Genomic DNA, 27529 nt, shown 5'->3' with positions numbered 1-27529 from the left:
ATTGGGCACCCCTGTGCTGCTACCCTTCAGAGGCAAGGGAAAGGGTGAAATGCAAAAATAAATAAACATAGAAAACAAAGTAGTAGAAGGGAAGGAATACAATGGGGAAAGTTTTTTTTTTTTTCCTGAGTAAAGATACCTTTTAACTACAGTACAGGAAAGTCCGGCCCCAACCTGGATCTGCTGTCTAGTAGGACTGTATCTAAATCTAAATATAATACTACCTCAAGTCGTCCAAGTCACTTGGCATCAGTAATCCCATGTTAGTCAATGAGATGTTAATGTACACTACTGAAGTCGCTCCGACTTTAGAAAAGGTTCCTGTACTACTTCAAGGCGACTTCTAGGCAACTTGTACCCATAGATTTCAATGGAATTCGGATCACCATCTTAACTGAACCAACTTTACAGGAAAAGAAAATAGTTTATGCAGGCGAACCTGTCCCTCCCACAGAGCTGATTATTCTGTGATTGGCCACAGAATAATCAGAATAGTCGCCTGTCATGGAGGCAACTTTAAGTCGCATTGTAAGTTGTTACAAATCGCTCTGAAATCTCGCTGAAGTTGCCTTGCAAAGTTGCGCTGTAAGTCAGGTTGCCCCCGTGGGAACCGGCACTAACAGTAAAAGAAAAAGTTCCCATTAAATGTATTTAGCTTTTGCCAGAAGTTCAGCTTTCAACATCCTAGGTGACAGTAGAATGTACATACTTTCCCTTCATCGTGTATTTAAAACACAACAACTAACGCTGTGATGGTGCTGCCAAGGCAGGCTGTTTTATTCCGATACATACATCATGAATATTGTATTGCACATCAGGCTACTTATATATTGGTAGTCCAGCAAACCTTTGTGTATGGCGGTGCGCAAACACTTGTTTAAAGCATGTGCTCTGCATATGAAAACGGATAATTATGTTTTAAGCTACACAATCATCCGTAATGATAGTTTTCCTGAGAATAAACACCACTTTTCAAGAAAATCACAATCAGCTGGGGGTGTCAGCAGGTTAGAGTTAGTGGAAGACATGTTTTAGCTAGAAATCAAAGTGTGCTTTTCATGTGTATTCTGGACCGGGTAATTCACTGCAAGATATGTCTGAAAACATGACATTACAGGAGATCTGTAATGAGCTGTTTAGCTAATCGCTGAGCCTTGTACCAGTCCCTCTACATTCAGTGGTGCTCTACGCTGTCAGCCCGCTCTGCCAAAATGAAACAAGAAAATGTGAGATGAAAAGAAAACAATCAGCCATTATGAGTATAAAAGATTATTGATTTTTCTCTTTTTTCCTTTTTTTACTAGCAATGAAATCGGGAGGTACCCAACTCAAACTTATTATGACTTTCCAAAATTATGGGCAAGCCTTGTTCAAACCTATGAAGTAAGTCGCTTTTTTTTACTATTGTAACTGTTGTTTTTATACGCTTAACTACCGGGAAATGAGTACCGATTTTTATTTAAGAGACAGCAGAACTGTAGGCAACACTGATTCATCCAGTTACGTATTCAATACAAAATATATATCTTTGCATCTTTTAGAGCAGGGGGTCTCCAAATTGCGGCCCGAGGGCCAGATGTGTCCCTTTTATAGCCTTTATCCGGCCCTTGAGGCACAATTCCTCCCACTGATATGAGGCACTATATCTTCCACCAGTATCAATGATGGGATACTTATTCCTCCTACTAATAGGCGGAATACTCCTCCTCCTCCTATTGACCACCAACCCTGAGGCCATATTTATTCTTACTGATGTCGGGCCCATGCCATTTTCTGCCCCTGCTGGCCACAATCCAGCTCTCCTAAAGTCTGAAGGAAAATAAAGTGGCCCTTTGTTTGAAAAGTTTGGGAACCTCTGCTTTAGAGGGCAGAATTGGAAGACAAAAGGATGACCTCATATACCATAGCCAAGCTGTATTGCTTTAGCTTATGTGAATAAAGGTGAGGTCCGGTGATTAGACATGCTGCCAAGAAGGAGCACCAAAGTAATAATTCTGGACAAACAGAATTTCAATTTTGTTGGCAAGTAAAACATTTCACGTATAAGCATTTCTGTTTCTGTATTTAGCTGTATGCCAACGTTCTACGTTCCTCACTGTGCACATAATGTAGTAAAATGGAAGGTTTTCTATCTCTCACAGCTTCAATGGTGATGTCATATGTCATCTGCCTCCTCTCATTTTCAGACAGATATTGACAGCACAGTAACTAAATATCTGAATGAGAAGGTTGGAATCTGGGAGTCACCAGAAGGTGGCACTGTCAGTAAAATTTGAGATCACTGTGCCTTGATTTGGTGAAATCTGGGAAGTTATGGAAAGTGGAGACCCAATTATGCTAAATGCCAACTGCCATTTTAGGTTTGTGCAATATTGTTTTTTTTTTTATATTGGAACCTACATAAGTGGAAACCAGCCTATCCCAACCAGGGTTTCGTAGAACGTTTGGGTTACTAGAGGTTTCCTTGCAAAATTTCTGACTTGTAAATAAGCAAGCACTGACACCAATTATCCTTTTATCTATCTGTAAGGGGGACAATCTTCCCGCTGACCACCAATCTAAGGGACATTCTTTCCAAAGACTATCCATGTAAAAAGCACTATTCCACTAAGTTCCTCCCACTGGCCACCAATGTAAGGGAGCACAGTAAATCTAAGGGGGTCCTTCTTCAGCTGATCACCAATCTAAGGGCATTTATTTCCCACTGACCACCAGTGGATGCCCGTCTACATTGACTTTCAATTTAAGCAGGCATTTCACTGAAATATAGTGTAAGGGAGCTCTTTTCTACTAACCACCAATGTGATGGAGCACCACAACATTTACTATCTGTATTTATTTTCCGACTATTAAAAATACTTGTTATGATTTAATTATCACTTAAAAAAAAATGTGGTATAAAGAGCCTTGCTGTCAAATATGGCACGCACACCACATTTTTATTATTTTACTTATTTCTATGTCTCAACTTACTGTTCAAACGTATGTACCCTGAGCAGTAGATATAGCAAATATTGGCAGTGGTTCCCTGAGATCTGAAGGATATTTCAAGGGTATTAAAAAGGTTGAGAAAGGTTGTTGTAACCTGTGTAATGCAATTGGGCAGCGTGTGCTGTATTTGGCATGAAGAGTAATAGGTAAATTTGAATTACTAATATAACTACGTGGATAACATTTGTGCTTGTTATGGAAAATCTGAGGCCTCGTACACGCGACCGTTTTCCTCAACAGAATCCATCAAGAAACTTGGTGGCAGAGCTTTTTTGCCGAGGAAAACGGCCGTGTGCATGTTTTTCATCAAGAAAACTGTTGTGGAATTCGATGAGAAAAAAAGAGAACGAGTTCTCTTTTTCCTCGTCGGGAGTCTCAATTTCCTCGCCGGGCTGGTTTTCGACGAGAAACACGTTTGTGTGTATGCTTAGAAACCCGCACATGCTCAGAAGTGTGGCGCCAGTGGAATCAAACTTCCCCTTTATAGTGCCGTCGTACGTGTTTTACGTCACCGCGTTTGAGAATGACGAGATTTTGTCTTGACAGTGTGTACGCAAAAAAAGCTTGTCAAGTTTCTTGACAAGCCTAACAAGGAACTCATCGAGAAAAACGATGTTTCATTTACGACGAGTTCTTCGGTCGTGTGTACGAGGCTTGACACTTTATATTTCAAGTATAGTTGCAGTGTTAATATTTATTAAGTATTATAATGAATAAGATTTGGCATTTCCTGAAAGTGCTATGCTGTCTGCACCTGTGCTATCAGTCAGTAAGTTAGATTGACAGGAACTCTGAAAGGAAGCATCTTAGCAATACAGTGTGCTGTATTGCTACGTACGTGCTACGTGCTAGTGTACAGTCAGCTGATGAGTATTTGCTCACCAGCTGGAAAATTTGGCTGGCTAGCTGGAAATGTTATAGAACTTATCTTCATAATATCCTCAGTCACAATGGCACTGGGTGATGTTAAAGCTCGTCTTTAGATACACCAATTGATATGGCTATGCTGAGAAAGCCTGGAGGCAGTCACCTGACCAAAGAAATAAAGACATGAAAAAGATACCTAGGGAAGGCTTTTAAAGCTTTGTGTATGCGGAACTTTAGAGATGCGGTATACAACAATCATTCAGGAAAGTGCTGTGTCACATTTACTTTAAAGTGCAACTCCAGGCAAAGAGCTAACTACACATAATACGTCACTGTTTTTCTTGTCAAAGGATTTGCACTTACACTGCTTGTATTAAAAAATATATATTTAATGATGTATTAATGAATACAAAACTGCATTCATTTGTGCCTTTATATCTGTGTGGATTTCAGCTTTAAAGTGGAGCTGAAATGTTAAGATAATGGCTGCTACACCCTTTTTTTCACCTTAGTGAGTAACAAAAACCAGACTACAGATCAGATGATCCATTGCAGAAGTCAGCAGATCTGTAGCTCCAGTGTTGTTTCCATCGGTTCCTCTCAGCTACATTTGAGCTAATCAGCTGTATTGATGGTTCAACGGGCAGCCCACAGTCAAAGAAGCAGATGCGGTACTGCTGCGTACTGAGTGAGAACCAATGTAAACAAAACCCATACGGCAAACTCTTGCTAAAATGTAACATATAACTTTTTAGTTTTACCTTAAAAGTTCTTCTTTAAAAAAATAAAAAATGTTGGCCCCCAGGAGCTTATTACCATAATGTGCCAGCATGCACTGCATGTTTACATATTATGGCAAGCGATCCAATCCACCACAGAGCTGTCATGATCACTTTAGTGCTCCTGCTCCCTATTCCAATTATGGCAAGCGATCCAATCCACTACAGAGCTGTCATGGTCACTTAAGTGCTCCTGCTCTCTATTCCAGCAGCCGGGTGTTGGCTGTTGCATCCTCCCTGTCTGTGTTCACCTGTTAGGTGATTGATCTGCTCAGTCACCTGATATAAGCAAACTAAACACTCTGGGCCAGATTCAGGTACCTGCGCTGCGGCGTAACGTATCTCGTTTACGTTACACCGCCGCAAGTTTTCAGCGCAAGTGCTTGATTCACAAAGGACTTGCCTGTAAACTTGCGGCGGTGTAACGTAAATGCGTTCGGCGCAAGCCCGCCTAATTCAAATGGGGCGTGTACCATTTAAATTAGGCGCGTTCCCGCGCCGAACGTTCTGCGCATGCTCCGTTAGGAAATTTCCCGCCGTGCTTTGCACGAAATTACAGCGCCCCGACGTGTTTTTTGAACGGCGACATGCGTTACGTCATTTCGTATTCCCGGACGTCTTACGCAAAAAAAAAAAAAATTTAATTTGACGCGGGAACGACGGCCATACTTTAACATGGCTGGTCTAAATCTAAGCCATGAAATAGCAGGCGTAAGTTTGCGACGGGAAAAGCCGACTAGCGACGACGTAAGAGAATGCGACGAACGCGCGTACCTTCGTGGATCGCCGCAAACAGCTAATTTGCATACCCGACGCGGAAAACGACGCAAACTCCACCCACCGGGCGCCGGAGTATTACACCTACGATCCGAAGGCGTACGCCTGTCGGATCGAAGCCTAAAGCCGTCGTAACTTGTTTTGAGGATTCAAAACAACGCTACGACGCGGCAAATTTGAAAATACGCCGGAGTATCAGTAGATACTGTGAATCTGGCCCCCTATCCCTTGCTTGTGATAGAGACAGATCTACCTGTATTGTTTTAGACCAAACCCCTGTTAGTCTGCCTTGTTTGTTGTTGGATCCTCTGTGTTTGACCCTGATTGGACTGGATTATCTCCTGAACGCAGCCTGCCCTTCTACCTGGAACGGATACTGGATTATCCCCTGAACTCAGCCTGCCTCTGCTTGGACTGTCTTTGAACCACACTGTCTGCTAACTGCAAGTAACCTGTTGTTTGCTATGTGCGCATTTCCCCCGGCTGGGCTGGCCAGGCACTATAGCATTGTGTTTAAGTCTTGGGGGCAACCAAGTACCGGTAGGCCTGCTTGCCTTAAGGGAAAGGGGGCTGCTATTAGACACGTGCATTATTTTTCGTCCAAATTCATTTTTTCGTCCAAATTTTCACATACATTTTAACAAACAATAACGAACGTGCAAAATTTGAAATTCGAAAGATCCGACATAAATAAATGCTTTATTTTCGTTTTGTTGTGACAACAGTTCGATATAGATAGAAGATTCGACATGACGGTTACAATAGTGATCTGTGTCTATCGAACCTGCGGTCTAATGTGCCTTTTTTTTTAAGACTTGTGCTTTAAAGGGGTTGTAAAGGTAAATGTTTTTTTCACCTTAATGCATCTTATGCATTAAGGTGAAAAAACATCCGACAGTACCGCCCCCCCCCGAACCCCCGTTTTACTTACCCGACCCCTTGAAAGTCCCGCGCGCGTCCACGTGATCCTCTTCGGTTCCCAGCCTGGCCGTTGATTGGCTAGGCTGGACAGATTGATAGCAGCGCAGCCATTGGCTGGCGCTGCTGTCAATCACAGCGGATGACGCGGTGCGCCAGGGGGCGGGGCCGGGTGATACAGTCGGCGGTTATGCCCGCCGCTGTATCACGGGAGCGCTCTCGCAAAAGCTTTCCACCATGCTCACTTGCTCGCATGAAGGTGGAAAGCTTTTGCGAGGAGGAGCCGAGACAGCCGCCGAGGGACCCCAGAAGACAGGGTTAGGGGACACTCTGTGCAAAACGAGCTGTACAGTGGAGGTAAGTATAACATGTTTGTTACTTAAAAAAAAAAAAAATGTTTGCCTTTAGTGTTCCTTTAATCTTTTCTCAGCTTAAAATATGCTCAAATTAGCTCATATTCTTGTCTCTCGGGCAAAATCCCTTTTGGGCAGAGCAAACGAATTTGTTATGTACTCTTATTCTACGAAGACCAAATACCTTTTGGCCATCAAAACTATGACTCGAGATATCTGGATAATTGAGGACAATGATAAGGGATATACATACACTATACCCACTGTAAAACCCCCGTATGAATACATCTAAATGACGATGAGTTCCTGTAAGCATCTAGAGTTATAACATTGCCAAGTTATGAGTTATGGAAAAAACTAACTCACGTGTATATATAGAATGTGACCTGCAGTGCTACCAGTTCACAGGAAGTTCTTGACACATTTCTTCCCCTTGTCATTAAGAGCTCTTCTGCCTCTACTCCCTACAGGAGCTTGGCATGGATGACTGTGTTGGTATTTATTAACTGAGGCCTTCCAAGTTTCCTTGTGTAAATTCAATGGGCCATGGTGTAGAGCGATATTGAATAACACCTGTTATGTAGTAACTGAAACCCCTCAAGCTCCATTGTGGTTAATCCGTTTCACCAGCCCCTCACATCGTTTAGTCAAGCTATGTGTGTATTCACAAATCATTAAAGTGTACGTAAGGCCTAACAATGAGCTTCTGTTATTTGAGACTTAGCAGTTATGTTGCCCACTTTGTGAGTGGACAAGACGGTTCATAAAATAAAAAATATTCTCTGGAATTCATAGAGAGCGTCATTGATGCTTTTTAGAAGGGAGTGTAACACTTGTGACATGTTGGCAAAGGTGTATATAAATATTTAGCATTTCTCCTACAAATAGTTTTCCTCGATGAGTTCCTTATCAGGTTTGTCGAGAATCTTGTCAAGCTTTCTTTGCGTACACACTGTCAAGACAAAATCTCGTTGTTCTCATACGCGGTGACGTACAACACGTACGCCGGAACTATAACGGGAAAGTTTGATTCCACTGGCGCCACCCTTGGAGCTGCTTTTACTAATCTCATGTTACAGCGTGTTAAGTAAAAGTTTGGTGAGAGCCAATTTGCGCTTTTCAGTCTGTTACAGCGTGACGAATGTGCTATCTCCATTACGAACGCTACTTTTACTGAAGGTGCGCTCCCATCTTATACTTTATTCTGAGCATGCGCGGGTTTCTAAGCATACACACAAACGTGTTTCTCGTCGTAAACCAGCCCGACGAGAAACACGATGGGGAAATTGAGACTCCCGACGAGAAAAAAGAGAACTTGTTCTCTTTTTTTCTCGTCGAGATCCACGACAGTTTTATCGACGAAAAACATACACACGACCGTTTTCCTCGGCAAAAAAGCTCTGCCACCAAGTTTCTTGATAGATTTTGTCGAGGAAAACGGTCGTGTGTACGAGGCCTTAGAAGCAGAGGAGCTGTTTAGAGAAGTTGAGAGAGTAATGACAATGTAGGAAGCATCAGTTCCTGAGGAACTTAAAATAGAGCTCAATTCATCTGAGCACCACCAAAAATGTTATTCAACTGCTTAAGGAACGCCACACGATGATATCGTCGACAGAATGGCACGGCTGGTACAGGTACGTCCCTTTTAAGATCCCAGCTGTGAGTCGCGCGTGCGGCGGCGGCGGCGGCGGCGGCACGCTCGCGACCCGGACCTGAGCTCCGTGACCGCGCCCGAAGGACTTGCGGATTCGATCGCCACCGGTGTCGCACAATCAGGTCACAGAGCTGAAGAACGGGGAGAGGTAAGTGTAAACAAACCTCTCCCTGTGCTTCCTAGTGAGACTGTCACTGATCGTCTGTTCCCTGTCATAGGGAACGACAATCAGCCACACGCCAAGCCACGCCCCCACACAGTAAGAATCACACATTAGGGCACACTTAACCCCTTCAGCCCCACCTACAGGTTAACCCCTTCACTGTCAGTGGCATTTTCACAGTAATCAGTGCATTTTTATAGCATTAATTGCTGTAAAAATTACAATGGTCCCAAAATAGTGTCAAAAGTGTCTGATATGTCCGCCATAATGTCGCAGTCACGATAAAAATCACTGAACGCCGCCATTACTAGTAAAAAAAAATTATAATAAAATTGCCATAAACTATCCCCTATTTTGTAGACGCTATAAGTCTTGTGCAAACCAATCAATAACCGCTTATTGCGATTTTTTTAACAAAAATATTCAGAAGAATACTTTTTATATATTTTTTGGGGATATTTATTATAGCAAAAAGTAAAAAATATTGATTTTTTTTCAAAATTGTCGCTCTATTTTTGTTTAGAGTGCAAAAAATAAAAACCGCAGAGGTGATCAAATACTACCAAAAGAAAGCTCTATTTGCGGTGAAAAAAAGGACGCCAATTTTGTTTGGGAGCCACATCACATGACCGCGCAATTGTCAGTTAAAGCGGATCGCAAAAAGGGGCCTGGTCCTTTAGCAACAAAATGGTCGGGGGCTTAAGTAGTTAAAGGGGTTGTAAAGCTTTGTGCGTTTTCACCTTAATGCATACTATGCATTAAGATGAAAAAACACCATGCACTCTCCGGCCCCCCCGAGCCCCTGTTTTACTTACCTGAGCCCCGAATCTCTGTGGGCGCTATACCGCTATGCTTTCCCTCAGCTCTTGTGGGCTCTTCATTGAATGATTGATAGCAGCGCAGCCATTAACTCCCGCTACTGTAAATCGAATCAATGACGAGGCGTGCCGGGGGGCAGGGCCGAGTGATAAACCCGACGGGTATGGCCGCCGACTGTATCACACGGGAGCGCGCCCGCAAGCTAACCCCTTTGGGAGAGCACTTGCCAGAAGAGGGTTAGCTTTTGCGGGGAGGAGTCGAGACAGCCACTGAGGGACCCCAGGAGACAAGGATCGGGGCCACTCTGTGCAAAACGAAATGCACAGTAGAAGTAAGAACGGTATGTTTGTTATTTAAAAAAATAATAATTAAACCTTTACAACCCCTTTAACTCATTTGTAATAGTCAAAGCAAACTTCCCAATCCATTTATGTACCCATGCTTTATCTTGTTGAGAAATCACTTTGAAACCTCTTTTATTTACCTCTTCTATTTTAAATTAGATCTTGTGATCTACTCCGTCATATCAGTGATCTTATCACCAATATGACGATGTGTCAGCACTATACTGTACATTAAAAGGGTCAAACTCCTGGAATTTGCCACATGCATTGGTACTAACAATGAAAATGGGTTTTCCATGAATTTGGTGCAAGATTTCTGACTACATACACTCTGCCACTGTTTCTACTGGACTTGGTGAGTGGACTGCTTGTTAAAGTCTCTAAACTGGGCAAGTTATGATTAAAATGATTATGATTTTTTTTTTTTTTATTGAACTAGATGGACTTGTGTCTTTTTTCAACCAGACTAACTATGTAATAGATACAGTTGATCCTTGAGTTAATCTATATGTATACTCTAACAATGAACTTCTGTTATGTGATTCCACGTCTGTTAAATATACAGTTGAAAGAGTTTTATTGAATCAGTTAAAAAAGTAAAAACAAATACCTGTTAATCCTGCTGGACAACTTGTGAGCTGCTAACTTACTGTGCTCTCTACAGTAATAAAAAGCCCTGAGCCACGCTCTGTGTGTATTAACCTAGCTTCAAAGGGAAAGTAAAAGCCTCAGCTAAAGCCCCCACCCAGTACCTATGCTCCACTGACGCGTTTCACCCAGAGTGAGCTCTATGATTAAGCCCAGTCCAGGTGAACCACATAGAGGGGCTTGGCCAACAAGCTCTTAATTTCACTTTGAGATGAGTGAGTAACTTGTATAGCGCTACAAATGCAAACTAAATCGCCTCAAGGTGATGAGATTGATACACACAGTGTATGGCCCAGGGCTTAGTATCAGGCCTCGTACACACGACTGAGTTTCTCGGCAAAAACCAGCAAGAAACTTGCTGGGAGATATTTTTTTGGAGAGGAAACCGGTCAGGTGTACATTTTCGTCGAGGAAACTGTCGAGAAACTCGACGAGCCAAAAAGAGAGCATGTTCTCTATTTCCTTGACGGGAATGGAGAAACTTGCCTTGTCGAGTTCCTTGACAGCCTAACAAGGAACTCGACGAGGAAAACGATGTGTTTCGCCCGTCGAGTTCCTTGGTCGTGTGTACGAGGCTTTACTTTGGATGGACGGAAGGGCCAGCACCTGGAGTAGAGGGAGAGCCAGTGGGATGGTATGCAGGAGGCTTTGAGTGGCATCATATTGGTCACATATGGTGCCTGTACACTTTGTCTGTGTTGACCAACAGCATTATCAGTTCTCAATGTAGACTACAAAACACCACCTGAGAGAGGGCATGGGAAAGGTGGCTATAGTCCTAACATTTTTCCTTCCCTAGGGTGAGAATGCTGCTCTTCCATAGATAGAGTACAGCAAGGGAGTGTTTTAATACAAGAACAGAGGTGTATAACTAGAAGGTTCACCAGGTGAAAATAAAGGAAAGAAAGTCTGAAAAAAAGAAAACAAATACAGCCACCACCTTAAAGGGCTGTTAGGCTTCATTCACATCTGTGGCTGTAAGGTGGGGTGGTAAAAATGGGTAGTTAGGCCATAGTTTAACTGCCCCTCGGTTGCCCACTTTAAGCTAGAAAGGCTGCTGGACGGTTTGATACACATGCCCCAGCCTAGATGCTGTGCTTGCCAGCTGCTGAAAAGTGGGCAGTCCTTAAGGTGTAATATTTGCAATTATGCTGTAATATATTGTGTAGTGGTATCATCCTAACATATTTCAGCCACTAGGAGTTGGATGTTTAGGCAGGATTAGTGGAAAAGCATGCACAGAGAGGAGCTCACCAGTGGGGTGACTTTCATTAGTTCAGTTAATAGACTGGAGGGAGGGAAGGTACTTGGAAGCTGCAGAGCTGTGCAATGTAAATAGTCATGTCATCTTTATGGCTATACCAGGGGTCTCCAAACTGCGGCCTGAGGGCCAGATGTGGTCCTTTGCTAGCCTTTATCCAGCCCTTGGGGCACAATTCCTCCCACTGACATGAGGCACTATTCCTCCCATTGACACCAACAATGGGGCACTATATTATCCACTGATACCAATGATGGGATACTATTCCTCCTACTAATAGGTGGAATACTCCTCTTCCTATTGACCCCCAACCCTGAGGCCATATTGTTCTCACTGATGCCGGGCCCGTGACTTTTTCTTCCCTTGCTGGCCAATCCGGCCCTCCTAAAGTCTGAAGGGAAATAAAGTGGCCCTTTGTTTGAAAAGTTTGGAGACCCCTGGGCTATACAATGTGACATTCTTGTAGGAGTTTTAGAGTTATACATCTCTTGGCAGGTGTTAGAATTTATATTATATATATATATATATATATATATATATATATATATATATATATATATATATATATATATATATATATATACATATATATGAAATATAAATTCTATTTATTTATATGGATATATATACAGTATGTGTATTTTAGCTGTGGATATATCTGCTTGGATGATCTATGTATCATCACTATTGTAGCTGTGGTATTAAACACATTGATAGATAACAGTTCTAACTTCCTATGGATTTACTACACAGGATGTCGGCTATTACTTTGAATATATCACTCCACATTATACCATTGGTTTTCATTAGCTGCTGAAACTTGCACGTGTTCATCTGTGACTGATAATAAAACGCTTTAGGTAAACCAGTTAATGATCATTGAGTCATTTATGTTTGGGGTCTGTGTTAAATTCAGCATCTGAAGTCAGTGTAAGGGGTTATTCTAACGTGCGGAAGTCCTCGCTGCTGTCCAGAGTAGGTCGCTTTCTAGAAGCGTTTGACAGATCTTCTGCTCTGCCTGTTTTTACCCAGAAAATGCTGACCAATTGCAGGTAGGGTGCAGCCTGGCCCCATTCACTTGAATGGGTCACATTTAGTGGCAGTACCACCCCCGTCATTCAATGTCATGGGCAAACAGTAAAGCACAGTGGATGCGGCATGTGTACAATCCTGAGCTGCAATATGCTTTTGCTCAGATAGGTGGTTGGGGGGCAGTACAATTGTGGCTTAACTACCTGCTTTTACTGCCTCCCCCTGTGCATCTTAATGAGCCTTTAGGCTAGCCATACATGCAGGGTCGGTGTTACCACTAGGCAAATTAGGCAGCTGCCTAGGGCACCCGGCCACTGTTGTTACTACTATCTTCTCTCTGCATCAAGCAACTAAGTCTCAGCATCAGCAGGCAGCCACCGCTCCATTCTCACATAGTATCAGAGGTGCAGCAGCAACAGAGGACTGTGTCCTGACTCCCAAATTAATGGAAGCAAGCAAACATTCATTGGTGAGCAATGGTAGGCTACATTGATAGGAGCTGGTAGGCTGCATTTGAAGGCGCTGGTGAGGCTGCATTTGATGGAAGCTTCATTAAAAAGGTGGGGTATACATGGGCAGGGCAAAGGAGGTGGCGTCATGAGTGGAGGCAGAGGTGGAGCCAAGGGGGTGGCTAAATTTCGCCTAGGGTGTCAAAAATCCTTGCACCAGCCCTGCATACATGATGGGTTACTCGCTGTCATTCATGCTGTTTAGCATACTGGCTATTTGTGCTGCCACCTGCAGCATTCTGAATACCCCAACAGTGGCAGCATCTGATAGGATACAGTGGCTGCTCAGCCAACACTTTCCATGCTGCTCATTTGATTTTTCAGTTGCAGTTTATCAAGCCATATCGTTATCCCCACTGTCACTGATTCTGTGCACAATGGTGCTATTGTATCTCATGTAATGGCTTTATCATATCGAGAGCGATAAGGTTATCTCTCCTTCCAATGACGTTCCTACTACTCTCCTTCCTCCATGGCTTTGCTCCCAGAGCTGCTACTATGTCCTTGTTTATAGAAAGCTTGCCATACACAGAGTTCTCTCTTTCTTGACTCTGCACCCATGCTACATGCTTCATTTCCCTATCTACACTATCAGGTTGATTTACTAAAATTGAAAAGTGAAAAATCTGGTGCAGCTGTGTGTGGTAGCCAGTGGCGCTTGGTGCTCCATTTTTTGCGGGGGGGAGACTGCAAACAAACCACCTGACACCCCCCCTGGTTGGTCTGTAGGTCCGTCAAAACCCCCACAACCCTCGTTCAGTTGGTCAGTCAAAATCCCCCCGTCACAAGGTCGATCGGCAAACCCCGCACTTACCCCATCTAGGTCACGGGCCTTTGTCTCCTCCTCTGTTTCTCTTCCTCGGCGGCTCCCCCCTGCGTCCCCATTATGGTTGCTTCTCCTTTCAGCCAATCTGGTCTCAAGACCTGCTTCCTAATTGGCCGGGAGGAGGATAGGGATTACAATAGCGAATATTAATTCACTATTGTCACACAACTGAGTGAGCTCAGAGCGCGGTGCTCTGAGCCCCGAGACCACCCTTTTTTAAAGCCAATTAGAGCTTCAGGCTCTAATCACATGCCTCAAAAAAAAAAAAAAAACATTGAAATCTATGCGTCTGTCGCCCTGTATGTAAATTAGGGGCTGGGCACATAGATTAGGGGGAGCTGCGCCCCTAATTGAGGGTCTGCCACTGATGGTAGCCAATCAGCTTCTAACTTCCGCTTGTTCAATTAAGCGTTGACAAAAAAAAAAAAACTGGAAGCTGATTAGTTTCTATCCAGAGATGCACCAGATTTTGCACTCTCTAGTTTTAGTAAGGCTTGGTTCACATACATAATTATTATTGTTATAATTATTATTATTATGCAGGATTTATATAGCGTCAGCAGTTTGTGCAACGCTTTACAACATGAAGGTAGGCAGTACAGTTACAACACAATTCAATACAGGAGGAATCAGAGGGTCCTGCATGCTTTTGTACCGCATCCAATTTGCATAACATGTGAATGGGCCGGCTTTCAATGGAGCCGATTTATACAAGTGTAGGGTGCAGTGGCGGCTGGTGCTTAAAATTTTTGTGGGGTCGCAAACAAACTGAAAAAATAAAAACATCAATTGCAGCCACTGTGCCCGTCAAACGCAGCTACTGTGCCCATTAATTGCCACCACTGTGCCCTTAAAACGCAGCCACTGTGCCATCAATTGCCGCCACTGTGCCATCAATTGCCACCACTGTGCTATCAAATGCGGCCACTGTGCCCATCAAACGCAGCCATGAATAGGGGGTGGCAGCGGCGACCATAGATAGATTGATGCAATGCATCAATCTATCTATGGTGAGAGAGAGGTGGCAGGAGAGAGTGGGGGGGCGCCCGTGTGTCCTTTATGGATGCACCGGCACTGGCAGGGTGGCCACCGGACAGTTTTAAAAAGAGTCCTGTGCATTTAGGGGTACGGTGAGTGATTTCAGAGAAAAATTTGCATCTGAATTGCACCTGAACCGGTAAACAGAACTGTACCAGACTGCTGCACTGAAACCACGGCCACATATGTGTGAACCCAGCCTAAACCAACCCCTGTATATCTGATACATGAAAAAAATACCTGTTGATCCTGACAGAAATCCGGTGCCGGTCTGTGTCCTGTGCACTCTGTTACAGTTTTATCTGAAAGCATAGGTGTGTGCAGCCTTTTGAATTAGGGTGTGTACCTCAAAGTTCCAACACATATGCGTTTGTGACATATTAACTGACCTCTTCCCCGCCCGTCATCCTGAAATAATGGGGGGGGGGAGCACACAGGGGCACCTGGGCAGCAGAAAGAAGATGAACTGGGACAAGAGGGTTAGCATATATTGGTACCGATCCCCTTTATTTTCCTCCTTTAACAGCTGAATGTCGAACGAGGGAGAGAAGGAGAAGCCTACTTTCAGCTGCTGCAGAAGAAAATACAGATTGGTTCCACTAATTTCCACCCCCCGCCGCCTATCCTGTCCAGGTTCTGGGGGTTGGCAAGTAAGGATTGTGGTTTACCTGTCACCTGCCCACGATGGATGGGTTGTCAACTCCAGGATTAGGGTGTGCCCAGGCACACCTGGCACACCCATTGCGCACGCCTATGTCTGAAAGGCCTCATGCTTATTAGCTCCTGTGTGCCAGACCATAAAAACCTGAGTTCTTTCTGGTGTGGGGGGAGCCACACGTGCCACCAGTACAAGTGAACAGCTGTACACGGCCATGCTTGGATAAACATTGATGACCTCTGCATCATGGTTTACTGGTGCATGCGTGTATGGCGCTTCTCCGCTAATGCAAAAGTTGCATGCCCAGGAAAGCGTGTTAAGATTACAGAACACCTCCACCTAACAAAGGAGAGGAAAGGGGCAGTTGTTCTGTAGTCCTAATGCACTGTGCTGTGTAGTTGATGTTGTCACCAAAGGACAGAAAGTGAAAATAAAGAGTAAAAAAAGAAAACTAAGGCAGTCATCACATCTATGGACTGGAAATCTTTACTATACAACAGTTTTGCTTTTGTGTTCAGAATAAAAACGCCCCAGCCCAAATCCAATCCTTCAGGGACAGTCCAGTCCTATGCTCTAATTTAAAGACCAAGCCACTGTTTTAAATAAAAGTATTGTATTTTTTATTTATTTTTTGAAAGTCTGTTGGATGGAAGATTATTCACAGGCACATTTCCACTTCCAGCCCAGAACAGAGGAGATAAGCTATTTGCACTGGGCGTTATTCCAAATGTGAGCGATTTGTTGTCTCTTTTTTTTTTTTTTTCCTCGCCGTCTGAAAATCACATTCCATTATCTTGTTTTGAACTACATTCTGCATGGTTGATTTAAATAGTTTTCCTGAGCAGGAGTCCACAATAGTCTCTATTAGCAGCTACACAGTATAATAAATGAATCCTAAATTAGAGTTCTGCAAATAATATACTTCTACGAACCGAAAGGGAATGTAATAAAAGAAAGTAACAAAATATAACAGTGTAGGAGAAGGCGGATATTGGATATTGTAGAATGAAATCTACATATGGTAATATTATAATTTGTACATTGCTGGTTCCTTCATCTTGAAAACTGAAAATGAAATGGAAAAACATTAAACTTTAATCAGGTGGGCATCATCAAAGGGCATCGGGTGCAAGATTGGTGTGTACAATACCATCATTTCTGTGCCACCCTTCAGTCCACCAATCTGCAGTTTAAAAGCTCGCTGAATGAGCAGACCTAAAGCCCACCGCTCAATCATTCTTGGGGTTGGACACATGAAATGGGAGATTCCGATGCCATAAATTCATCTCTATTGGGACAGGAAGTGTTTTTTTGGCAGGACCCTGGTGTAGAGCTAATGTAAGGATTAGTGTTAGGGTTACATCGGGGAGTTGTTAGGATTATAGGGAGGGTTATTACAAGGATTAGTGTTAGAATTGCATTAGGAGTTAGTGTGAGGAATAGTGTAAGGCCCCGTACAGATGACCGAACATGTCTGCTGAAACTGGTCCGCGGACCAGTTTCAGCAGACATGTTCGGTCGTCTGTACAGCCGAGCGGACAGGATTCCAGCGTACATTTGCCCGCCGGGCCTTTTTCGAGCAGGCAAATATTTCTAAACATGTTTAGAAACATGCCCGCTGGAATCCTGTCCGTCGGACATGTTCGGTCATCTGTACAGACCTACCGTACATGTCCGAGCGGCCGCCATCCCTGAACTGCCAGGGCGACGGCGCAGCCTCGTCGCCGCGTATCGAGTACGCGCGGATTTCTGTATGATGGTGTGTACAGCCATCATACAGAAATCTCCTGGCAGACATGTACGCTGAAAACGGTCCGGCGGACCGTTTTCATCGTACATGTTTGCCCGTCTGTACGAGGCCTTAGAGTTAAGTTATTGTAAGTATTAGTGTTAGGGTCACATGAAGGGGTTTGCCAGGTTTACAGAGAGGGTTAGTGTGAGGATTAGTGTTAGAGGTCAAATGAGGTGGGTTGCTAGGTTTACAGAGAGGGTTATTGTGAGGATTAGTGTTAGAGGTCAAATGAGGTGGGTTGCTAGGTTTACAGAGAGGGTTAGTGTAAGGATTAGTGTTCGAGTTACACAGGGAAGGTTATTGTGAGGATTAGTGTTAGGGTCACATGGGGGGTTGGTAGGTTTACAGAGAGGGTTAGTGTGAGGATTAGTGTTAGGGTCACACGAGGGGGGTTGCTAGGTTTACAGAGAGGGTTAGTGTGAGGATTAGTGTTAGAGTTACACAGGGAGGGTTTGTATGAGGATTAGTGTTAGAGTTACACAGGGAGGATTAGTGTTAGGGTCACAGGGGGGGTTGCTAGGTTTACAGCGTTTTATATATACAGTATCTATATATATATATATATATATATATATATATATATATATATATATATATATATATATATATATATATATATATATATATATATATATATATAAATATATATAGATTCATATATAGATATATAAATATATATATATATGGTGGAACCTTGGATTACGAGCATAATCCGTTCCAGGAGAATTCTTGTAATCCAAAGCACTCGCTCCATAGAAGTCAATGAAAACTAAAATAATTTGTTCCACATTGACTTCTATGGCATGCAATACCGCTTGTGGCCAGAGGTGGGGGAGCATCGGAGAGACTGGGTAATACTCGGAGACCTATCGGCTGGAATTGGAAACCCTTGGAAAGGCAAGTATTCCCGAAACGGCTACAAGTGTCACCGGCGCCCCCGCACCTCTGGCCAAATGCGGTACTGCACACCGCCGAGGCTTGAATCCTGCTCGACAACACTAGAAAACCGAGTCAGGAATTTTTTTAAATAATCGCTCGTATTGCGAAACGCTTGTTACTCGCAATCTGAGGTTCCACTGTATATACTGTATATATATTTTTTTTTTCATTCTACACTATCATTATTTACCAGTCTCTCTAGGCAAGCCTCTGAAGTCTGGCTGCGAGGAGAGTGTTAAAATGACATGGGAGGTGGATTAGTAAACAAAGCCCGCAGTTTTCCTGTTTGTAGCGCTCATGCCTGTGTTATTAAGCAGGCAACCTGATCTGGCGGCTAACTCTACAGAGATAAGCTGGTAATTTATAGTTACCAATCTGAATGGCTCTCTGTACTGGCAGCTTTTCACAACAAAGGTCCATTCCTATAAAATCGCTGAATTTCAGCCTTGCTGACTGCAGCTTATAGCGTGCTCATCTCCTGGAAAGTTTAGTAACAGTCCATAGCAGATCCTGACTGTAAACCAGCTCCTCTCTTGCCCCTGGGTGTTCAGAAATGTCACATCCCATCATCTGTACAGAGGGAGCAATGAGTCACACCTTCCAGTTAACTCCTCAGATGAAGAACGGGGCCTAGTGGTTTACAAAAAAACTCAATTTTTGATACAGTAAAGGTTTCTTTTGTTAGATGACACTATCCTGTTATTTTGTTTTTTCGTAAGAGTGGGCAATGATCCAGTGTTGATGGGGCAGTACAAGAACTGTTGGCCAGAAAAACAATCAGGCTTATTCCAGTCACTGTTTTGTCCTCTGACACTGGAACGTTGTGTTCATGGCTCCCTCTTCCTCCTGTTTTGCCCCAAACAGGAATTCTCATACTATTATGCCTCGTACATACGGTTGGACTTGCCGAGAAAAAAAGTCAGACGGGCTTTTTTTCTCAGAAAGTCCGGCCATGTGTAGCCTCCATCTGACTTTTTTTGTCGGAAAGTCAGACGGACGTAAGATATAAGATTAAAGATGGGCACAGCCCCGGAACATAATAAGATTAAAGATGGGCACAGCGCCGGGAGATAATAAGACTGAAGATGGGCACAGCGCTGGGAGATACAAGACTGAAGATGTATCACAGCGCCTGGGGGTTAGGCTGCAGATGGGTACAGCACCGGGCGAGACTCGCGTATAAGCTGAGGGGGGCATTTTCAGCACAAAAAAATGTGCTGAAAAACTTGGCTTATACTCGAATATATACGGTAATGTATTAGTGATCAGTGGTCATTTCATTGGCCTGTGGGAAGAATGGCCCCCTTTACAGTGGTGGTCGGAATGCCATCCTTGCAGCCAGCTAAAAATAATATTGGTGTCATGCTTTTGGCTCTGCCAAGGGACTTTGGACCCAGAATTATGAAGGCACCATCAAATGGGAGGTCAGTCAGTAAGAGCTTAAGGAACCTCTGGCAATTTCTGGAGGAACCTGATGCCGCGTACACACGGTCGTTTTTCGGCATGAAAAAAAATCATCGTGTGTGGGCTTCACATCGTTTTTCGGCTTTCTGAAAAACGACAAAAAAATAATTCGAACATGCTGCATTTTTTAATGTCGTTTTTTTAAATGTCGTTTTTCAGGTTGTAAAAAATGATCGTGTGTGGGCTAAAACAACGTTTTAAACCCGCGCATGCCCAGAAGCGAGTTATGAGACGGGAGCGCTCGTTCAGGTAAAACTACCATTCATAATGGAGTAAGCACATTCATCACGCTGTAACAGACACGGAATCAGCTAAAAGCAGCCCAAAGGCGAATAGAACGTCCCCTTCAGAGTGCCGTCGTACGCGTTGTACGTCACCACGCTTTGTTCATCATTTTTGAAAAACGATGGTGTGTGGGCAACATCGTTTTTAATGATGAAGTTGGAAAAACTTCATTTTTTGGACATGTCGTAAAATGTCGTTTTTTTTTCATGCCGAAAAACGACCGTGTGTACGCCGCATTAGGGTTACCCTGATTGAGATTGTCTGCTGTATGTTGAGGTGACCTATGGAGTAAAGTAATAATGAGCCACCACTGTTTAGCAGAAATGGTATTTAGCCTGCCTAATAATCCAGCGGAAAGGAAGTGTTCAGGTGATTCAATGCATTTCAGTCACGTCATGTCCTCTGTCCTGAGCTGTGATAGAGCAGAGTGCCCATGGAACAGTAATGCTTGGTGTCAGCAGAACTCCGATGCAGGGCTAGGCATCAGCCTCAGATTTTGTAAATGAATGTGACGTGGAAGCCTGAAAATGTGACTTTGTCTCACAGCAGCGAAGATGAATCCACAGGCGCAGGGAACATGTGACATCACCAAGGGGAGGCAAATGTAGGAAGCATTCACTCATTGCTGGGCTAACTGGTGCCAGCAAAACATCACATTACACAGGAACCAAACGTTTGGCTACAGAAATCCAATCTTTTCACCAACAAAGTCTTTTAGTGAAGAACAGCTGTGTTATTGAACTTGCTTCTTTGTTACTTTCTTGTAATAACTATTTGTATAGACATTTTTTTGGATCACAAACTTCATCTGAAGTTGTGTATCTTCTAAACTCTGGTGCCAACTAAAACACAAAATTAAAGTGGAAGTACAGCAACAATTTTTATTTTTTTGCTTGTTTTAAAAAGAGTAGGGAAGGAGAGCATCCCGTGTTAGGTTCATGCCATTTGTAATTGCTGCTGGGTACACATCCCTGTTCTGCTCTGAGAGGAGATGCAGATCGTGAGTTCCTATAGGCTGGGAACCACGATCTGTCATCTCCTATAGTGCGTCCCATCCCCCTACAGTTAGAGCAAACAATAGGGAACACAATTAACCCCTTGATCTCCCCAAGTGTTAACCTCTTCCCTTCCAGTGACATTTACACAGTAATCAGTGCATTTTTATAGCACTGATCGCTGTATAAATGTCAATGATCCCAAAAATTTGTCAAAAGTATGTGTCATGCCATTTTCCCCACAACCCCTCAGATATGCTTAATGCCTCGTACACACAATCTGAATTTCCGTTCCATTGGAAATTCCGTCTGTGTGTATGCCCATCGGAGTTTATCCATCGGATATTCCGAGGAATTCCATCTGAGTTTACATAGGACTGACTTGGGGAAATGACTTATCGCTGTTCATACATTGTATAAACAGACAATCAGGCATTTCTCCCCCTAACAGGACCGGGAGCTGTGTGTTTACACACGCAGCTCCCGGTTCTCGCTCTGTAACGAGCAATCGCTGGTGCCCGGCGGTGATCGCACCCGCCGGGCACACGCGTCGGGACCGCACGCGCCACTATTGGCTGATTCGCGAGATGACGTAATATTACGTGATTTTGCGCAGCCGAGCCGACCTGCCGCCGTAAAACTGCGGCGGCTGGTCGGCAAGCGGTTAATGCAGTCCAGTGCTTTTTTTTCACCCCTCTTTTTTATTAACCTTAGATAAGGATATGTGTGTTCCAGTGCGTGTTTGGTGCATTTAGGTGCGTTCTGGTGCATTTTTGATGCGTTTTACAGCGTAAAATGCAGCATGTTCTACATTTTTTTCTGGAGCTGGAACGCTCAGGAAATGCAAGTACTGGTGTGAACTATGCTATTGAAAACCATATAACCTACTTTCCATGCATTTTTGGTGCAGAAAAAAAAACGCACTGGACTGTATATGGTGTGAACAGGTCCTAAAAGAGCAATAACGCCATGCAGTGCAGGGGCCCCATTGTAAAGGTGGATTTGAAATTTCCTGAAGTTGGTGTTTTAGAGCCGGTTCACACAGGGGTGGCACGACTTCGGGGGCGACTCGGCCAGGCGACATGAAGACGATATCTAAGGCGACTTGCAAAATGACTTCTGTATAGAAGTCAATTCAGGTCGCCCCGAGTCGCCCCCGAAGTAGTACAAGAACCTTTTTCTAAGTCGGAGCAACTTGCGTCGCTCCTATTAGAACGGTTCTATTCACTAGAATGGGACGCGACTTGTCAGGCGGCCGCGTCGCCTGACGAGTCGCCCCAGTGTGAACCGGGTCTTAAAATCAGTATCCGATTGTAACATTTCCCATTTTGATTTAAAAAAAAAAACGATCCTTCAACAGCGGCAGCTTGCTTGGTGATGTTTTTAATGAGCCTTTTAAAATTTAGCTTTAGATAAAACAATTTCTTGTTCTCAGCATTCACACTTCTGACAATTAAGTAGGACACTTGTCAGCATCACCAAATCACATTTTTCTTCGGAGTGAAAAAAAAAAATCATCCAGTTTTCTGAAATAAATAGAAAAAAAAATGCTGTTCCCCGGAGCCCAGCATAGATAGCCTAGAACACATGGGCACTGGCTACAAATCACGCCCGCAGACATTCTGTTGTTTTCAATCAACAGTGAGCTAAGAGGATGGAAATGTCCTCAGTACATAGATCATTAAATATCATACAGAGAAACAAGGTTTTACTACACTAAAGCTGAACTCAGGGATAAGCAAATATTGTCTAAATGCAAGAGCTATGTGTATTGTTCCTTGCATCTTGGTGTGCTCTGTATTTTTTCTAGATCTGTGCTGTAATCCCTTGTGAACCTTTGCCTCTGTGTAGACGCTTCCTGTAATAAAGACCAGTCAGTGTTATCTCCTCCCTTGTGCAGGGTGACTGGTCTTGTCCCCGCCCCTTCCTGTTGTTTTCTACAGGCAGCCTGTAGTGGGTGGAGCCTGCTGGGTCCTATAGTCATATAGCTTCAGGAAAATTACTTTGATGTTGGCAGTCTGCTGCAGGCAGTAAAACGCATCTCCTCGCTCTTCTCTCCCCCCAGTGACCAAAATTCTTCATTGTAACTTTGTAGCAAGTTAGGTTTCACATGTACAGCTTCTTCCCTCCCAGCCCTCTGTATACTTACCTGAGCCCAATCTCAATCCAGCGCTGTGCCCGAGAGCAGCAGCTCTGCTCTCTCTCTCTCTTCTTCCCACTCTGTGAGAGTAGTGGGAGCCATTGGCTCTTGCTGCTGTCAATCAGTGACTGGGGGAGGTGGCTGAGCCGTACTGTGTGTGTCAATAGACACACACACACAGTGTAGCTCGGGATCAATCCTGCACGTGTGCCCCTGTAACAAGCGGCTTCCTGTGCTAGCACATAGAGAAGAGAAGGAGCCCAGAGGGCCAGTGGGGGACCCCAGAGGAGGAGGATCGGGGCTGCTCAATGCAAAACCATTGCACAGAGCCGGTAAGAGTAAAAAAAAATATATATATATATATTTTTTGAAAGAACCTTTAGGCCTCGTACACACGACCGAGTTTCTCTGATTTTTTTTTTGCTGAGGAAACCGGTCGTGTGTACATTTTTCGACGAGGAAACTGTCGAGGATCCCGTCGAGCCAAAAACAGAGCATGTCTTCTTTTTCCTCGACGGGAATGGAGAAACTTGCCTTGTCGAGTTCCTCGGCAGCCTAACAAGGAACTCGACGAGGAAAACTATGTGTTTCTCCCGTCGAGTTCCTTGGTCGTGTGTACGAGACTTTACAATCACTTTAATATGAAAAAAATATATCTAACAGCATGTCCACTCTAAAAAAGCAATAGTTGCCATTAAGGCTCTGTTCATACTATGGCGTTCTGGATCCCGGGCGGAATCGCAGTAGCATTCCAATCGCGGAACTTACCGTGATTGCCGCCCAACGAATCGCAGTAAAATTGAGGGACGCCTGTCACCCCAAAAAAATTCCCGGAACTTCTTTTGGCTGACAAGCGTCCCGCTATTCTGTTTGTGTGATTCGTTGGGGGACAGCAATATCGCACCGTAATTGGAGTTCGATTGAAAATAATGGGGATCGCAAGGGCGGCAATTCGGAATGGCAGGCAGAATCACAGTGATTCAGTCCGCGATCCGGAACGCCATAGTGTGAACACAGCCTAAATAGAATACATAACAAGCTACAAAGAAGAGATTAGGAGAAAGAACTGCATTTAACCATGTGAATTCTTTCTCTCCCCAGCATTCGCTTTTTCTGGGGTATACACTGCATGCCACAACTAACTTTCCCTCAGCCCTGGTTCACACAGGTTGCGGCTTTGAAATCGCGTTACTTCAGTGCGATTTCAAAGCCTCACATCATTGCGATTTTAAAGCCTCACATCAGTGTGATTTTAAAGCCTCACATCAGTGCAATTTCAAAGCCTCACATCAGTGCGATTTGCACTGCTGATTTCATTGTGGCTTGTGCCTTGATTTATTAGAGGTCTATGCAAGCCGCAATGAAATCTGTAAAAAGAAGTACAGGAACCTTTGGCATAATCGCTGTGACATGAGTTGTGGCGATATGAACGGTTCCATGCGATTAGGAACTGTCAAATCACATGACAAGTCGCATTGGTATGAACAAGGACTCAGCCTAAAATTGTAGCGCTGAAATGTTATGCTAAAGGCAAAGTGTTTTCAGTAAAGGAGCACGTTTTCCAGGTAATACGTGGAAATAATCACAGGGCTGCTAATGCTAATGTAATCCAATTACCTTAATCTGAGGTAATCTGAGTACACGCAGACAGAATTACCAAATCTCCTCATGTGTGCGTGTGAAGTGGGCCTGCTTTCTAAAGCCTGTGCTGTGCTACCATATGAAAAGTCCATGGCAGCTTTAAAGGATAATTCCACTTTCATGAATAAAATATAGCACAAAAAATAATGATAATAACAAAGCAGACACGCAATTATGTAATTTAACCACTTCCAGACAGCCTGCCATCGTTTTACGTTGCTACTTTGAAGGGAAATACCGTTGTTATGGTAGCAGCTAGCTTCTTCCTCTTCAAGAGGTCCGCTTCAAGATAAAAGTGGTCTCTTTTATCGACAGTGGGAGCCACCGGCAGCAGTGGAGGTGATCGTGTTCTGTCCCCTGTGTGGTATGGAGGCAACTGAGGGCAAGATGGCCCCCACCCATCTCTATATCATTGCAGGGCGGAAGCGGAGGTAAAGTGCGCTTGTTTGACCGCTGTGCAAATACGGTTCAACATAAAGTATTGCAGCGACTGCCATTGTATACTTACCTGTCCATGGTGCCCGCGATGTTGGCAGCCCAAGGCCGGTCCGTCCATTGGATCGGGTCCCGGCACCGCCATTCAAAGTAAGGGAAGGGAAACAGGCAGTGGAGGAGGAGAAGACTGAAGACTACTGTGGAATAGGAAGTGGCAGATTAGGACGATCCGCCTAGTAAAATCCATTTCTGGTCAGTTTAATTAAAATTTCTGACTAAAATTAATACCCTAAATATTCTTTTATAAATGAAACATCCACATTTAGCGTTCTCCATTGCAGCATTGTGTCTACTATCAAATGAAATGCACTTTTATGGATCAGTTGCTTTCCCAAATGTCCAGAAGACAGCTAATTATGGAGTCATCAAACCTGCCTATTTTTGACCTATATGAGCTCTGAGAGTAGTCACACCAGGTGCAGTGGGGCTGCAAACACAAACAAGGCCAAATGTTTTATCTCCTATGTGCCCACAGTTTACAGAACTGAGTTGTGGTGGTGGGCAAGCAGTGTGCATTGAAAAAAATACAGCAGGTCGTACTTTTTTCCACAGCATTGTAATTTGAGGCAGTTCCACGTAGCAGCTAATTCAACTTAATGAAATGTCACTGGGTGACTTTTAAATAAAGTTAGTTTCAAAAAAAGTAAACAGTACACCAGCTGCAAGCAGTGTGTTTAGAAAAAAAAGTACAGCAGGCCATCAGTGGTGGCTGGTGTTTTTTATTTGGGGGGTGGCACACAACAACCCCCCCGTGGCACCTTAAACCCCCATTCTCACTGTCTGCTGGTCCACCGGCACTTACCCCATCTAGGCAGCGGGCACATTAGGCAGCGGCACATTCCGCGGGCACATTGGACATCTGCTGGGATCAGGGCATTTGCAGACATCAGGCTTTAGGCAGTGGCTCCTGTGTCTTCTCCTCCTTGCTTCCACCCATGCCTCTCCTCCCATCCTCCTTGGCATCCAATAGAATCACCTGTCCAATCGGGTGACGGCTATTAGACTTGCTTCCCGATTTGCCAGGAGGAGGATCAGTGTTGCAACAGCGAATAAATGAAAGAAAAGTGAATACCCTGCGCTGCCTATAGTGCGATAATGGTAGCTGCTAACACAGCTTATTCAAAAAAGCAAAAGTGACAAAAAGATATGTAAGTGTAGCGCTCAGAGTGATATGTTAAATATCAAAATACCATATATGTAAAAATTACACAAAAGATAAATAAATGTGAAACAAAAATAAACAGTCTGTGCAACCCTTTGGGAAAAGGGTAAAACCAATGGATGGATAATATAATAAACTTGATATGATATCCAGTGAAAAACCAAAGTCCAACAAAACTTGATATTCAAAATAATTAATATTGTTGAAGTTCATTATCTCCACATTTCATTCAGGTGAGTGAGAAAAAAATAAAGAAGATGCGTGACTTCAAAAACGATAAAATCCCACCACCGATAAAAGTGCAGGCTTACCAGAACATATTGACCGCTAGTGGCATATGCCAAGAGAGGTCAATCAAGGCTTATTATGACGGATGTCAGAAAACGATCCTTAGCCAGGAGTTGTAGACCCAATTGGATGATGTATCCGTGGATGGAATAGGTCCCCAGAGACAGACGGGAAACTGTACTGGTGTAAGACTCTCAAAACCAATTGGTTCGATAAAATGACGGTGCATAGGAAAGAGAAAAGAGAGGTGGCCACATAGCGTAACTCCGTATGGTAAAAATAGCGAAGTTTATTCACAGCTGACAAACTTACATTTGGCTGATGTAAAGATTTCTTGCATGCAAAAATGGGGCGACAGTGGAGTCCTCCCGACGCGTTTCGTGGTCAAAAGCACATCGTCTGGGGTGACCCTCCACTGCAGCCCACTCCAATATATATACAGTTCATGTATCCATAGCCAATCAAGTAAAGATCTGACTCACCATCAACACTTAGCACTTACATGCAGCTGTTTGCCTATCCAAGATGGCGCTGCGGCTTGCACTCCAAGCCTCTATATGAAAACTTGTCAGTGAAAGAAAGGAAGTTGATACAATGAATAATATTGAAAAATATTTTGGCAGTTAAATACAAAGAAACATGTAAGGATGATTACAATGGCGATGAATGGCCAAATTGTTATAAACTTTAT

General features: G+C 43.7%; 1 protein-coding gene across 1 annotated transcript in view; it reads left to right on the top strand.

Annotated features, from left to right (window-relative positions):
* The window catches only part of FAM20C (FAM20C golgi associated secretory pathway kinase), a 244045-nt gene that overhangs the window by 58866 nt on the left and 157650 nt on the right, over nucleotides 1-27529 (top strand). Inside the window, exon 3 of the mRNA XM_040356779.1 lies at nucleotides 1305-1383. Coding sequence (XP_040212713.1) covers nucleotides 1305-1383 — 79 coding nt within the window. The remainder of the gene's footprint in view (nucleotides 1-1304; nucleotides 1384-27529) is intronic.

The sequence above is a fragment of the Rana temporaria genome, chromosome 6 (assembly GCF_905171775.1).
Source record: "Rana temporaria chromosome 6, aRanTem1.1, whole genome shotgun sequence".
NCBI classification, from domain to species: domain Eukaryota; kingdom Metazoa; phylum Chordata; class Amphibia; order Anura; family Ranidae; genus Rana; species Rana temporaria.
This window is presented reverse-complemented; position numbering and strand designations above follow the sequence as displayed.